We start from the raw sequence: 17229 nt of genomic DNA on the forward strand, positions 1-17229 counted from the left end.
ATTCAGATTAACTCTGGTAGGTTGGTGTATAATTCCAATAAAATACTTACATATTAACTTCAGCTCTATTCATTTCTTAATGTTCCAGTGGAGAAGCCTTCCAAGTTATCTGAAGCAGTCATGGGAGGAGAGGGCAGCAAAGATGAACGAAGACACTGCTGCAAAATTTGCTGAACAACAAGAACTAGCAGCTCACAAAGAGGCACAAAGTCCAGCCCTGCCCACCAGCATAGAGAACAAGAGCACTTCCACCCACCAGGACTTGGTCTACGAATGCTCCTGGGATAACTGCGACTGGCAGTTTGAGGACATGGTGGATGTTGTCGATCACTGCATTCAAGAGTCCAGTGGACATGTTCAAGCTTTCTTTGCTGCAAATCCAGGTAGATTTTTAGGCATTTTGCTGTTTCTTTGCCTAGTTATCTGCTTTTCTATCTTTGTAGATTAATGTTAATGTACCACACTTATGCTTGAAATTTGATAATAGTTTTTGTTCTAGGGTTTCGTGATTTAAAAAAAAACTCGTTATCTGGTGATCCATGTCCAGTAGCAATAGTCTCAGTAACATGTAGAGAGAGAAAAGTGAAACTTTATGGATAGAATTAAGAATATGCAAAATACAGTGGAACCTCAATTTTGCATTTCCAGGTTTTACATTTTCCCACATTATACAGGGTTAGCCTAAAAGAAATAGACACTTTCAGAGTTTTACAGAAAGAAAAAAATTTATAATAGGGCTGAAATACTTACATGGTTTGAAGAGTACATCCTGAAGTTTACATTGATAAGTTACAAGTGTTCTATGTGTGACCCTTTTGTAACACGTCAGGTACCAATGCAATAGTCCAGTTATCCCGAAATGCGACTTTTCCCCTTGCACAGACAACCAGTTCCCTCTTGCTCCCATCGTAGGTTGACTGCCTTGTGGGTGGTTGTTTACCATACCGTGTTCTAAAACGACGCTGCACGATAGTAACAGAATTTGTTTTTGCAAATCCAGTCACGCAGAAAGACTTCTCCACCTGGCTAGCGACCATACTGCTCGACTTACGTCACTCACGGGTGTTCACATGATGCTGACGTCACGAAGACAAACGAAAAGCGGAGGTCGTAAACTTGAAGACTCTCTGTATACAACAGTACTAAATGCTTTCTGATGTAACAAACAAATTTCAATTTATAAAGCGTTTAAACTATATTTCTTTTAGGCTAAACCTGTACATTCAATCTTTATGGTCCCAATATAGCAAAATGTCATAAAATTTTCCTCGATTTTACATTTTCCAGCATTTTTAGTTTTTTCAGCTGGGTCCCCTGGTTGCACTGTATTAGTTTATTGCATTGTATACTTTCTCAAGTGTTTGCAAAACCACACATTAAGAAATTCTTTCTTACTTGTTTATTCCAATCTTCTTCTACATGTTGGTGTAGAGATTTTACAGAGAGCTTGCCATCTGTTACGATCTGCCAACTTCCTTCTCAGAATATCCTTCACACCATTATTCCTTTTTCTGCATATTCTTTGTTTTAGATTCTTCCTTCACATACCTGTTTAGGCATTCTATGTTCTGGCATTCTGCTTAGGTGTCCAAAAGATCTGAGTTGCACCTGCTGAAGATCTTGACATATTGGTTTTGTATTTAATGTTATTCAAATTGTTTGATTTCTGATTTTCTCCCTTATTGTCTTTGCCACTAGTTTCCTCATCTATTTCAATTCTACTGTTTCTAAGTATTGTTTTTCATTAATTATCCATAATTCACTTCCGTATATCAATGTTGGCATATAACTTGAATTGTAAATTATAATTTTTGTTTTCCAGCATATTTTCTTCCTCCCTAAAAATCTTTTATTGTATAATATAAATTGTCCATATTCTTTATTCTAGTGTTTATTCCCTCATCTATTTTTTCCATTACTATTGATTGTAACATCTAAATACTTTAAACTTGAGTTAATTCTTCTTCTTCAAGGCTTTATTGTGTAGGTTTTTCTTTTCTTACTTAACGCAACCTTATTGATGCATCAGGATTGAACTAAAGACCCTGAATTGTCTCCTGGGTGGCGTAGCTATTCATCATTCATCTTCCAGATGGTTATCACTCGCTTGGCCTAAAGTATGATGCGCGAGAGGTCACACTCAAGAAGAATGGCAAGAATTGACATATATAATAAATGGGTTTATACTCTCTACGACTGAATCAATATGGTTGTAATTAGGAAAAGGACTTTACCTGCCTCTCGTCCTCTCAATTGTCACCGTCACATATCTGACCAGCCTGTCAGAACTCTCTCTCCTCACACCCTTGCGCACTTCATCCCCGATCCTGTCACAATCCCGTTCACTCGCCAACTCCTGCTCTCAGAAACACAGCCGTCTCTTAAGTCAATAACCTAACGTTTGGCTAATTACTTATTCAGCATTACTTTCTCTGCTTCCTGCTATGTTAAGGATAATAGCAGACTTGTCACTTTTACACAACACCTTGGGTACGATATGCTTAGTACAGTTCATTTGTTTTTGTTTATTTTCATTTTTTTTTCTAGATTTTTTGCAGATGCGTGTGAATTTGTGAACAATACAATAACATCCACATACAAGAGTTCAGACACAGTTAGTGTTTTCAGTATCCAATTTCCTACTTTGTAATTTCTTATCTTCGGTTTAATTTCTTTCAGAAAGTCATTCATTAGTATTGTAAACAAGTATGGTGACAAAACATCAACTTGTCTTACTCCTGTGTTGTTATAAATTCAACTGATCTATTATTGTCAGTTCCAACATAGCATCTGTTTGTATCATACAGCTTCTATTAATTCACTGTTTATATTGTTTTTTCCTAATTGTTTTTCATAACTCACACAATCATAGGCAGGCTTTTTTCAAATCTATGAAGCATAGATATAATATTCTATCTTATTCTATGTTATGGTTATAGAATATGGTAGAGAATTTTTAAAAAAATTGAGGACATAAAAGTTGGTGTACTTACTTGTTCTTTCACCTTCCAATTTAGAAATTACCATGAAATTACCATGAACTATTAGAACAGACTCATTTTTTTAAAAGAAATGTTCTCAAAACTAAGGTGAAATGTTTGTTTACATTATTAAAAAAAATTTAGACCTGAAATATTGGTATTGTATCTGACTTTTGTCTTATGCTAGTGTGACCACCCAAGTCGGCAATTTTCTTAAATGCTTATATCAAGTGCCCCTGCATTTCTCAACACAACAGATACTTTCAAAGAAACAGATCATAATTTTCTTTACTTTTTGTTTCTTTGTAGACCATGAATTCCAGTGCAAGTGGCGAGGTTGTGGGCGAGTAAAGAAAGGAGCTACGCCGTTTCCCAGTGTTCAGCGACTAGCTCGTCACGTCAAGGAGGTTCATATTAACAAAGGAAATGGACGTCCCATTCCTTCACACGAACGTAGCAGGTAGAATTTGTTTTTGATGCTTTTAGTTGCCAGCCTTCCAAGACAAAGTAGTTAGCATAATGCCCTACGAAACCAGAGGTTCCAGGTTCAAATCCTGAGTAAAGCATGGATGTTCATTTATTCCATCATCACTTCATTTTCTTTATTATGATTAACCCAGTGAAAGTAGCTATATGACTACAGTGGGATGCACAATTATTGCTCATGGAATTTGTCTACTATTATTTTCATTTATTTTGTTTGGTATTTTGTTTCAATTCTTTAATCTCTCAGTGCAAAGTGTAAAACAAAGAGAATGAACGTGGTGATCGACTTGCGCATCATATTCTACAATTGCCATTCAAGATTGACCAAGACAGTTATTTCCACAGAGGAAATAGGAAGTCCAACAAAACACCAAACTATCAGATTTTCCAGACATCCAGGCACCACTGCCATCATTGTAGAAGCTCCTTTGGTATATAATGTTGTACCCACTGGACATCTTTCTTCAGTGCTTCATTTGTTGCTCAATTCCATGGCAGAGTGGATAGCACGTTACAATGCCAGGGGTCCCAGATTCGGATCCTGGCCTGGACATGGGTGTTCTTTGTGAGTGACACTTCATCATATCATCACTCATCCTCATCTTCGCGATTAACTGAAATTGGCAATAAAAAAAAGTGAAGTAGAATAAACCAAATTAATCAATGAATGCTTCATTTGTCTTGACTTTCTTTCCACCAAGATGCTCTTTAAGAGGTCCAAGCAAATGATAATCACTGGGGAGCTATGTCTGGACTCTAAGGGGCATGGGACAAAACTTCCTAGTGGATTTGGGCCAGGGTTGTTGCCGTTAAATTGTCCATATGGGGCCAGATATTGTCGCCAATGTAATTCTTGAATATTTAAAGCAAAACACTGGTAAGTGGTGCATATAATTGCTGTGGATGCTTACATGTTAATATTAAGCAATTTTGAACAACTTTTAATTACTATTACTATATTTAAGCATCAGTGAGTACCAGGAAGATGGACTGAACTGTTACCAAGTTTTATCAATTCAAAGGGGTATCAGCTCAACCATAATAAAAATGTAACTTTGAATGCTGTGAAATAGTTTTTCATTAAACTAAAATAGTGATATTTGTAAATTTGAGTAGATTTGTCATGTAATTGTGCATAAAGTATGTGTAATTAATTAACAAACTATTTTTGTTTAAACTTACAGCCTATTTTTTTCCCATGTAAACACATACACAGATGTTTATATTTCAAATATCAAATCTGATATATATATTTGTACTTCATTCGTTTCCTTTATTTTGAAAGGATTATCTGAATTTTAGAAATGTCACGAAGAAAGATTGATGCTTGCTTCTACTGTGTAATGAAAATTTGCCAAGTTCCTGGAAAGGCCATAGCTTAGTGGTTCTGATCGCATTTTAAGCTAGTACAAATCTTAAATAGCCCATTTGCAGAAAATGGATTTAAACCCTGACAATTTTTTTTTATAATAAGTATGTGCCAGTGTGTTGCTTAATACAAAATTCTTTAGGAAATGTCCTTTTTTTTTATTCATAGAGTTGACATTTTGATGTTAATATGACTATTCTTTTTTCAGAAATTTTCTTTCTTCTCGAACAAATCATTCAGCACCTCAAAGTGAGTTCTTAGTACATATTATATGTGTATATATCTCTTTTCTGGGTTCTCAACTCTATAAATTTGTTGATTCGCAGTTTGCAAGTCGTAACTGAAGCAAGTATTTTTTAATTTTCTGTAATTATACTTATCAATATACTAGACTTTGTTATCAATACACATTTCTTGTAATGTATAGGTTACAGAGTATAATTGATGCTACAAAACATACTTGTAAACCAGTTATAACTTTTTAGTAAACAGCAATTTGTAAACAAATTTGTGCCTTAATGGATTCCTTTAAAGACCAAATCTTGAAAGCATGCAGATTCTCCATGTAGTCACATTCATATTAACACTAATTACATCTGTCCATTTCTTTATAGTGACTAAACTTTGTAATTACTAAATATTTTGACACAATTTCACATGTATTTGTTACAAGTGTTACATATATTTTTTACATACAGTCAACTCTCGATTATACGACCCCGGGTATAACGACCCCCTCAAAGTAACGACCCTTTTCCCGGGAACCGTGGAAAATTTAGAAAAAAGTTGAAAAATTGAAGGAAATCGGCCAAAAAATGTGTTGTTTTTTTTCCACTCATTCCCTTCACGAGCACTCTACCGCTCACAATTGGGTCTGAACTAAAAATAGACACCACCACACCGTGCTTGAGTGATATCCAATAGCACTTGACCTCTGCCCTCACCTCCCTCAAGCGCACCAATGTTACCCTGCACCCGACGACCGCTACCCAACGTGCCAGGCTAGTTTTGACACGCTTGCTCTTGGATACATGAGAAGAGAAGATCGAATCTGCTTGGATGTTATTTTAAATCGACCTTGACTTGTTTCTTTGTCCTAAGAGCTGCTGAAAACTTGCAGGTGGTTCAAGGCTTTATTGTGTAGGTTTTTCTTTTCTTCCTACCCTTACTTAACGCAACCTTATTATCTTACCAGTTACACTCATAACAGACAACGCTCCAGTAGACTCGTATAAAATCCAACATTCATTCTGCCCATTTATCTACCGACTTTTGATGGTACCAGTGTGATTGGTGTCAAGATTCTTTGAGTTTTACTTGCAATAAGCGAGAGATTGTTTTCCTTTCCATAGGTCTCGGTGCAAACAGGTTTCTCATGAACTAGAATTGTAAGAATTTCCTGGAAAAGCAACGACTGTACACAATTGAGAGAAAGTAACATTATTTTAAATTATTTTTTGTGGAAACGTTTTCATGTTCTATTTTCCTTCTCACAACACACGTCCTGTGCATAACAGGTTGTATAACTACCAGGATAAATGGTGTTACCATCTCCTAAGCATCTTTGTGTCTGTTTGAGCTCCGTTTAAGCTGAAAATTGGTGCAAATTCCAATAACGACCCCTTCGAAATATCAACCCTTTTCCCGGGAACTGTGAAAGGTCGTTGAATCGAGAGTTGACTGTATATTAATCTTAAAAAAGACCCACACAAAATTTTGTTGAAACATTGAGTAACAGGTAAAGAATTAGCCAGTACAAAGAAAAAAAACAGTTATAATAGTGAACTATATCAGAGTGGTACATTTTCATCATATTCCTGTAAGGGAATGCAGTGTTCTACATAAAAGATGTTTGAAGAAATACCTTTAACGAGTATTATTAACATGTGTTGAATTGCATAAAGTTTAAATTTACTGTTTGAATTCCCAGGCAAGCTTGCTTCAGTGTGTATTTGCAAGCTGTTGTATCATAATGAATTTCATACGTTTGGCTTCATAGCATGTCTTTCTAACTTGCAGTAATATGTGTGTGTTCAAATAACCTTGTTCCTTCACAGGAATTACATGGCCTCCCATAGGCCCTCTGCGACTCCTGCACCAACACCCACACCTGCAGGCAATCAAGCAACACCTCAAACATCTAAGGTTGCTGCCACCCCACAGACCCTCTCCACTCAGTTTAATCCTGCATCCAGTGAGTTACGCTTCGTAATTTACTAATGATTTTCTAGTCGTTGGCTGTAGTAGAATCTTTTGTGTTGTGTGTGTCTGTGTGTGTGCATGTAGTCTTAACCAAATATTAGGGGCCACTAATTTTTCACGCTGAAGCAGTAAGATATAGACCAGTATGAAATTTTAAACGATACTGGTAAAGTGCCAGTATAAAATTTACTGAAATCAGTAACCGATATTTTACCAGCCCAGCATAAAATTGCAAAGCGTGCTTCATTAATGTATTTAATCAGATGATTGCAATGGGTTTTGCCTAGCACTGAGCCCATACCAGTGATATTGGCATCGGAAAGTAAAAAAGTGCTCCCCTGTGCTTTGCACCATGTCATATGTCATGATGGCGTATAGGGGTTGTGGAGTTAGGGCCCCACACGTTGTTGATCAGGGTCTTAGGTGGGGGTGATGTGATCACAGGGTGGCTACTCACCGGGAATTCCTTGAATTCCGGGAATTATGCATGAATTCTACGTGATTTTTTCTCCGTAGATGTGAAAAATTGCAACTTTTATTAATCCAAATGAATTCATACATTTACAAATGTCCCAAGGCAAGTTTTTAACAGTTTAGCTTTTATGTTTATCGAGGAAGAAAAAAGGAAGATGCGTGGAAAATAAAACTGAATTCTCTCAGTGCTTTTACTTCATTAGTGTCCTTTGCAGAACAATCTATCTGACAGAGGAAAGATTATTGCAAAATAAGATATCTTGAATTTGATTAGGTGAATTTGAAATCCTTATACACTTAACAATTTTTCGTAATTATATATTCCATAAAATTTGTGACTTGTGTTTGTAGATGTATTTTCAGTCTGAGTTTGTGAAACGGCAAATTTAAACTCCGCACCTTAAATTGAATATTTTAAATAGTATATATATATATATAAATAATTTTAATTGAATTGAATTAGAATTTTTGGATACATTGGAATCACACAAACCTTCGTGGGCCGGGTGCTGGTGAGAGGCAGTAATATGTAAGGTTGAAATGGAGAAAGCATCTGCTTGTACCCTTGATTTTTTGGAAAGCTCGCCTTGAAAACCTGGAATTATACTTGAATTTTATCATGGCCTTAGAGTGGCCACCCTGGATCAACACGATACCCCTGGCCACCTTTGCCCCCAGAGTTGGAATTTATTTATCATTACTGGCCGAGACTTTGTGCCTGGTCTTTTCTGAACCATACAACACATTCATGGAATATAAATTATGCAAAATTTGAGGTTTCTATTTAATTTTGCGCCAGTATTGTGTGAAGAAACTAGATTTTGTGATTATATAGTAGGCATTTTAATATTCTAATATAAATCTTGAATATTTTAAAGCAAAATAATTGTAAAGTGGTAAATTGATACATATAATTGGAGTAAAATACTTGCACACCAATATTTTGAGTAACTTTTCATTGTTTTAATTTCCGAACATCGGTATCGGTGAGATCACATGAAGGATGAGAGCACTAACCAATTGGCTATGTGTGAAGTTTTCATAATGCCATTTTTCCATTACTGCATGGGCTTTATTTTAGTTGAGCACCATGATTGTAGTACATGCTCAAAATACAAATTGTTAATGAAATCAAAATTTTTTATCAACTAGTGGCCTTACTGAATGTATATAACAGGAAGTAGTGTTAATTCGTGTGTGTGTGTGTGTTAGAAGTAGCATAAGTATTCATTTTAGCACTACAGAGCATGTCATGTAATGCATTTATGCATGTGATTGTGTAAACTCTTTATGTGGCTAAATTTGCACTCTTCAGAATTTCATACCAGACCATAATGTGATAAACTGCAAATATTCGTTAAGTCTGCTGTAGGATTCCAGGCTAAGGAGTCGGTCTCTTCTAGGCCTGCCCCCCCCCCCCCCTCCTCTGAAATAGTAAATTGTCTCTAACCATAAGAATAAATGATGATTTTCCCTTGTATAAAATTAAGTGATCATCTTTCCCTAGATGTCTAACACTAATACAGTATGCGGCAAAACAAACAGTACTGAAATCACATCATTGACAATGGTTTATTGTACAACATAATGAGACATAAAAAAATGATGTGAAATGAAATGCAATGAGAGTTACAGAGATTTACGTCTGTACATAATGTGTTCGAAATGTCCCCCGTCATGGTGCACACACATGCCTGTAGATTGAGGAACATGTTGGTGAACATGGGTTGCTGCAACGATACAAACAATGACCGAATCTTCTCTCTCAACTCTTGTATAGTGTTGGCCATGTGATCGGAAAACGTCCTCTTTCAGCATACCCCATATGTAGGCATCGGGAGCTAGAGATCAGGGGAGTGGGAAGGATAGGGGAAGTCCGTTCCACGGGAAATTAGGCGATTCCCAAACTTTTGTCGCAGAAGGGCAATTGAGGCCCCCGCAGTGTGCGCAATAGCTCGGTCTTGTTGCATCCATTGTTGTTGTAACGGCAGATTTCTTGCGCGGCAAAAAGTGAGCAAATCACACAAGAATGGCTCAATAATCAAGTGTGTGTATCATCCCTGGTTCACAGTTTGTGGATTCCCGTGTTTATCCTCCACGAAATACGGGCCCAATATTCCATGTCTCGACACTGCACACCAAATCGTAACCCGCACACTATGCAATGATTTCTCAATGATTACATCTGGCCGTTCAAACCCGAGAAAACGAGTTGTTTGTCGGTTGATGTACCCATCAAGGTGCACATGGCTTTCATCACTAAACCATATGTTCCTCATGAAATCTGCATCTTCATATGCCATGGCTAACACTGTGGAGCAGTACAGTAACCGAGCCCACTCGTCTCTTGCATTGAGACGCTGCCCCAGTTGAATATGGTATGCAAACCCACCAATGGCCTTGAACATTTGCCAAACAGACCGGTCACTCGATCCAAGTTTCATTGCCGTTCGATGTAGGCTACGCTTTGGCGACCGTACCACTTGATCCAGAACATGTCCATGATTGTCGTTTGTGGTTACTGTCCTTCAGCGCCCAGTCGTCCCTTTCAGTTGACACAACACTGATCCAGTACGACAGAACTTCTCGATGACGGACAAGATTATTGTGTTGCTTGGAGCCGCCTTGTTGAATCGTTCTATGAACAGAGTTTTCACAACCTTCATGCTCGGTCCATTCTGACGCCCAACACCGTATGAGCGGAAGTAGAGCTCGACAATAAACACCTTCTCCTCTGTTGTGAGTCCCATTCTCCTCGCGCGAACTGCACACAATGCTAGTCCACACCCAACTGGACACGCAGGCACCGCTGCTGGCTGAAACCACTTGGCATCTGCGTGCACTCTGTCTGTGACTTTCAGTACTGTTTGTTTTGCCGCATACTGTAATATATCTTTAATGAATATAACAGTGAGCAGTTGACTTAGAGAGAATTCATCTGCACACTTTACAGACATTCATTGATGTAATGTGGTCTTTAGAATATACTAGATTTCACCCTTTGTCCCAAAGGATTACTTCTATTGACCAATGGTCAGATGTAATTTGCAAATCAATATAATTAGAAGCTTCACTAAAATTCTTAAAATGCTTCCAGTATTGAAAAATTAAAATAAAATTACTAATATAAAAATGTGTACACAGAAGACCTTCAACAATTACAACATTATTATCTACACAGTCACGTGAATAGCAAAGTGTGAAATATTAAAAAATACAAACAACAAATTACCAAGGTGTTCTCGTTTTCTGGAAATTTAGACAAATTGACCGAAATGAGAAAGAAACTGAAAAGCTAGATTTTCGAATTTTACATGTAAACAATCATACCCAGTTTATCACTAACTTCTGTTGATGACTGAAGTTAATCAGATTTCAATCTTCAGTGATGTATAAATACATTTAATATTCAATTGCATGTTATCCTTGCATGTCGTGAAGCATGTGTGTTGTGTGCTTATTTCCAGTTTCAGAAGAAGGCACCCCCAATGCAATGGGATGCGTGGGTCAAAGCATCTCCCCGTACTCTGTGCCAATGGCACTTCAGGGTTATCCTATGGTAGGGGGTTACATGCCACAGACCCCATACCCACAGTTGCAGGGGGTTGCCATCCATTATATGGGTAAGTTTCATGACAAAGGTAAGAGCATGTAGTGCATGTGGACAGCATAATGTGGTTGTGTAATTGCAGTAGATTAGTGCTTTGTATGGTTCTATGCTAGGCACTAAATTTGTGTAGTGTATTGTTATGGACAATATTTATATTGTATATTATTGCTTTATTGTTTCTAAGTGTATATCTTCCCGTTAGTATTAATCTGTTTAAGGTTCATATGATAACACCTGTACTAAGGGTTTCAATAATGTATGACGACTTCAAAAATAGTTGTGAATTGTATATCGCTTTGCAAGGATATTGTTGACTGTATGTAAAGTTTCATGTTTCTTTGTTGCTCTTTTTGTTGTCATTCGATTAATTTTAAATGTCCAATGCCTTAATTAACACAGGTTTCAGCATCTAGGAAAGAGATGGCAGTATATAGCTGCTTTGCTAACAAACCAGTGTGCATTATTATCTCCACCCTAAATATCAAAGCCTGTGTTAATGAATTCAGTGGTTCTTTGAAATTAATTGGATGACAACAAAATGAACTATGTAGAAACACGAAACTTGACCTAGATAGAATTCTCATCATGTTTACCACACCACACCACGAATATTATAAATACTTTTACTACAATTTCCATTACATTGGCCATGCGGCTTTCTGCACATGCATGTTAATAGTGTGTGCATTTGCCATTGCTTTGGTGCATATTTGACCTTCGTTACTGGAGACTCAGTGGCAGAGTCACATCACACGACGACGCCAGGGGTCCCAGTTCGAATCCTGGCCTGGGCATGGATATTTGTGAGTGTTCATTCATCAATTTCATCAAATCATCCCTCATCCCCATCTTCGCAAATTAGCCAAAGCCAAAAGTGGCACAAAATGCGGAGTAAAATAAATCAAATCAAATCAAAACCTTCGTTACTAATTCATTTCTTCTTGTTGCAGAATAAACATACCTGTACCACTCCCTGTTTGCACCAAAGAAGAGCAGCGAGCAGTGAACCATTTTTAATGATTTCAAGATGTACGAGGGGGATGAAATTCACTGAAGGCTTGCATTAGTTCTTAATGTAGGGGACTAATGGGCAAATGACATCCTGCTTCTCCTTCATGCTTAACTCTTAACCTGCCATTTTTGAACTTCTCAAACCATTCAAACACACTTCGCCATGGCATAGCACTTTCTCCATATTGTGTTTGAAACCTTCGGTGGATTTCAGCCCCTAGTAAACCTTCAGCCAACAAAAAATGGATCAGTGCTTGCTTTTCTTATTTGATGCAAGTGGAGAAGTTACCCTGCAACAACAAGAAAAGAAATGAGTGGTGAAGGTCAAATATGAACTGAAGCAATGACAAATGCACGCACTATTGACGTGCATGTAAAGAAAGCAGTATGGCCAACCTCAAGAAAATTACAGCAAAAATGCAGTTTGAACAGAAATTCTTCGGTTATTTACATTATAGTGTTTTTTTTTTTTTGTGTATTTAAGTTGCGTTTGTTGTAAGTTCATTATCTGTTTATATGGAGAGAAAAAAAAATACGTAAAATTTCTTTTAGCATTGGCCTTGTGAATGCTGGATGGATGGACCAAATTTGCAGGGAACCATGACAAAAGACCACTCTTCAAGGACATGCAATTACCATCCTCAATTTTGAAATGTTAAGCCTTTTTTCACGGGTCAGGGGTTTATCCAGATTATTTGATAGGAGTGAGGTAATTTGGGGGAGGGGGTATAAAGGTAAATTTTGGGACCAAAATTACCCATAAAATAGGTTTTATGAAGACCAAGAAACAGGAGGGGGGGGGGGCTGTAGGGGGTAATATTAGTTGCCAGTCCAGTTAATCTTTATAAATCTGCTTTGTAAGAATATTAGAAGTACCAGTACATTACCAAAAATTGTTTTATGCTAGGCACTTTATGATTCTACGTAATGCAGATAGGTAGTATGTACCAATTAATTTTAAGAGTCATTGAACATTATGAATTATAAGTGTCGAAAGTCAATGTATGCTTTGCATTTTGCTGCTAATTATAATAAAGTTTTTGCTTTTTATGGCCTTGATAGTTATGTAGATGGTAACATGTATGATGATGCATGTGTGTCCACTTATCTTGTATGTAGTTTATTTGCTACAGTTATGTTCAGCTACAGTAAAAATGCTGTCACAGTTACGCTAGAGAAGTAGAAAAGTGACATAAAAGAACCAATTGACAGTACAAAAAATGCAACATGAGTATTTTGAATTTTCTTCCCAAGTTTATATGTTGTGGTGAAATGTGGAATTAGGTGGCCATGTAAACGAGTTATGGGATTCACAGGGTTATCTACAGTGCAGAATGGCTTAAAATTTGTGTTCTTTACAATGCCAAAAGATCATCGGAAATACTTTCTCAAAATTTCAAATTTAACAACTACTGTGTATGGTACTGTTGTTATTAAGGGGTGAGACCCTACGCATTGCGATGATGTAAAGCAGGAGTCAAAATAGGCAACTTAGAAGCTAAGCTTTATCACTCAAAATTCGTAATTAATGTTTCAGGATGAAATGAGAGTTGCTCTCTGCAAGTGACAATAACATAAGTGAGAAAAATGTACCATCACTTCAGTTCTTTTTATAAAATAATAATACATGTAAAAAAATAAACATCTGTCAATTTGATGTTCAGTGCCATTATTCATACATGATGTTTGTGAATGGTGTCAGTTGGCCAGTGAGCATTATTATTATTGTATATGACGATCTTTGCTATTAATATAAAAAGTGCCAGTCTTGATTCTCTGGGCATGTGGAAGAAGTGATTGCAATACTTTCAACAATTAATTTCAACAGGTACAGCAATGGCTCCACCAGTACCCCCGCGACCAACAGAACCTCTGTTTGTGACTGTGCCTCCTCGACCTCAACGATTGTTGCATTCGGAAGCATACATCAAGTAAGTTCATTTTTCATTCCCTTGCATTTTTAAGTGGTTTTCAACTTCCATGAGAAGACGAGAAGCAATTGTGAATCTAGGTTTACTCTACTGTGTTACAATGCAAGACCACCAGTAAAATGACAGGTGACATCATCCATAGCCTTTGAAAGCAAAGATGGCTGGTGGCATCTAGTGGGTATCTCCTAGCAGTGTGTAAATGCTAAAGCAATCAAGCTTAAGGTACTGCAACCCTTACCTGCTGATTTCTGTTTCTTTTTTACTTGCGCATTTGTCCTCAGATTGTAGTGTTGTTTCTAATTCCATGTAGTGTTTTACTGTGGTATATGATCCTATTCCATTTGGAAGATTCTAAAGTGATTGATGAAATAGGTGGAAACTAGAACAAAAATATTCTCTGGGTTTCGTATCAGTATCTTGTTTGTAGGCACGTGGTTATTTATTAGGGATTGTCTGATTTGACATTTTGGCGGATACCGATAAACTACCGATACAAAATATACTGATATTGATAACCAATATTCTACCAATCTGACAAAATATTCCAAATGGTTCACTTTCCCCTTAACCTCTTGACTACCACTACGTACGGCCTGTACGTAGCTGGTACTATTGGCCGAATAGGAAATATTCTTGCATGGTAATGGCCAAGAAAATGTACGAATGCCTCTGGTTAGGAAGGACCGAAGTCGGACGTGTTGCTGTGATGTCATTTGAGCACGTGACTATCGCAAGCAATGATCAAAGCAAGCTCGTTATGCCATCTGTTGCTGAAAGTACGTAACCATGCTATTGAGGAGACCTGTGTGTTTTAGGTGTTACTTAGGCATTTTTTAGCAGAAAAATATGGAGGAGGATAGTAGTTCGTCAGATTATGTTCCGGAAGAAAGGGAGAGTGACTGTAGTGAGTCTGAATATTCAGATATATCCAATGTGGAAGACCACACATAGCATGTTAGCCACACACTGTATTCAATTTTTCAATATATTTTGGATTTTCACATTTTTTCTTTGTTTATTTGTTTTTCAACACCCCTTTGCATGTGTCTGATGGGGGACTGAATAATGTTAATTCTGGGGTGATCTTCCTCGTAGTACACCCATTTGTCAACCTCACTTCCACATAGTACACCCTGGACTGCATTTTGCAGACTAATGAGGCTCTGGTGACTGGCACTATGGCCAGTACAATTTTGTGTGTGCTGAGTGCCCGTTTACAGATTCAGTTTTTACCGAAAGTCAGAATATTTTAATGTTTTAGTAACACGACATTGCAATTATGCTATTTTATATATGATAAAAAGGGCTGGACCATGTATAATGTGACGGGTGCAAAATAGCCTAAGTGCTGACACACCCAAAATTTTAAATTCAAATTCAAAATAATGTTAATTCTAATCCTTTGAATACAAAAACTATGGGATTAGCAACCAATGTGATAATAGATGATGTGTTTGCACTATCTCTGGGTGTCGCCTAATGTTGTCTACATAGCATAGTCGTGGGATTCTGTTCTCGATCTACAGGCTGGGATTCAAGAGGTTAATAAATGTGTGTTACCAGATAACTCTAACATATATATAACTTTTTCTAATGATAATAGTGTTTCTTTCTCTATAGCATTATGTGAAAATACATATCCACAACCTTTTCCATAATCCTACTAACACACAAACCCAACCTGTTAAAAACCTAACCCCTTTTTCTTAGCAAAGGTAATTAAAATTAGTAAATAGTACAGAAAATGGCAAAATTCATGTAAATGAATTCTGGCAATTTTCAAGTATTGGAAAGGAATCTGTGACATATTGCTTAATTACATTAATTTACTATCTTTGGGTTGTTATATGTACTTTAGAATTGGGCTTGCCTTGGACACAGATCATATGTTCAAAAATATTTCCATATAAGCTCGCTCTGAAGTTATTACCTATGCAATCTTATCAGTTATCTTAAAGTTTAGATTTTCAGACCTTTGTTTCATATTACAGGTATATAGAAGGCCTGCAGGCTGAGAATAGAAATATTTCTAACTGGGATAAGCATCTGAAAGCAACAGTTGAGAATACGACACCTCCAGATGCCAACAGGTTGCCTGCGCACTGGTTGAGTAATGGTGTCGGAAATCATGGAAACCTCATCAATGCATTGTGGGCATTGAGGGACTTCATGGTGAAAGATTCCTTAGGAATTTCAAAAGTATTATAATTTTTAACAAATCTTTTGGCATTTTGCAAATTTTATTCGTACAGTGAATGTTTTCACATTTGATATTTGCATTGCATGTGTGTGTGTATGACTGCCATTTTCAAGAAAAGTAGAAAGTGAATGTTTTGAAATAGGATGCAGTGGGAAGTACTTTCTTTTAATATGAATCTTATCTTAATTTTTTATTATTATTCACAGTATGTATGAACCATATTTTGTAACAACCAAAATTATATGTACTCTCTGTAGATTGTTGTAAATTAGGAAGTGGTGTCAATTTTTTGATAGATATTATTACGATATGAATAAATATGATTCAAATGATCATTTGGTTTCATTTGTAAAGTCTTGCAGTTTTATTAAGTAAGCAGATAACATGTATGGAATGCATGTACTAGGGTAAGTCAGTGAGTGAGTCACGAATGTTTATTAAAACAATACTAAGTGAGATACTACACTCCCTGAGCATGGTCGCCATTTTTAAACTGAGCTGACCATGAGTGCAGTGTGTCTACTATAAAGCTGAACTTGGACTGTGCTGCCACCTAATGACACCTTTAGAATCTACTCACTACTATTTTCAGCTTTGTAACCTATTTACTGACTTCGTCTCGTATTTGTTCGATTTATTTGATCATGAGGTGCAAAATTCAAAAGGAAGAGGCGAGACAATTTTCCACTACTTATGATTTTGGTGCAGTTCATTTGGTGGTAGGACTATGAAAAAAAAAGTTGAGAATGTATTTTCACCAAATGTTATGGAAATATCATTACAAGCCAGTGATTACATTTTGATAGTTGTTAGAGACTACTATGAGATGTCTTTATAACACAAATTTATCTGAATGATTAAAATAACCCCCTCCCCCCCCCTGCCTTTTTGTAATTTGGTGGCATAATTTTGGCATGCAGCCTCAAATTTAAGGTAGTATCCAATTGCTTTGGATTTCCAACCAA

General features: G+C 36.8%; 1 protein-coding gene across 1 annotated transcript in view; it reads left to right on the forward strand.

Moving 5' to 3' along the window:
* polybromo (protein) overlaps positions 1-16596 on the forward strand; it is a 149900-nt gene extending 133304 nt beyond the window's left edge. The window contains exons 29-34 of the mRNA XM_083118454.1: positions 89-383; positions 3291-3441; positions 6894-7030; positions 10980-11135; positions 13962-14064; positions 16056-16596. Coding sequence (XP_082974580.1) covers positions 89-383; positions 3291-3441; positions 6894-7030; positions 10980-11135; positions 13962-14064; positions 16056-16272 — 1059 coding nt within the window. The 3' untranslated portion in view covers positions 16273-16596. The remainder of the gene's footprint in view (positions 1-88; positions 384-3290; positions 3442-6893; positions 7031-10979; positions 11136-13961; positions 14065-16055) is intronic.
* Positions 16597-17229: the final 633 nt, after the last annotated feature.

This window comes from Lepisma saccharinum, chromosome 3, assembly GCF_977018435.1.
Source record: "Lepisma saccharinum chromosome 3, izLepSacc3.1, whole genome shotgun sequence".
Lineage (NCBI taxonomy): Eukaryota > Metazoa > Arthropoda > Insecta > Zygentoma > Lepismatidae > Lepisma > Lepisma saccharinum.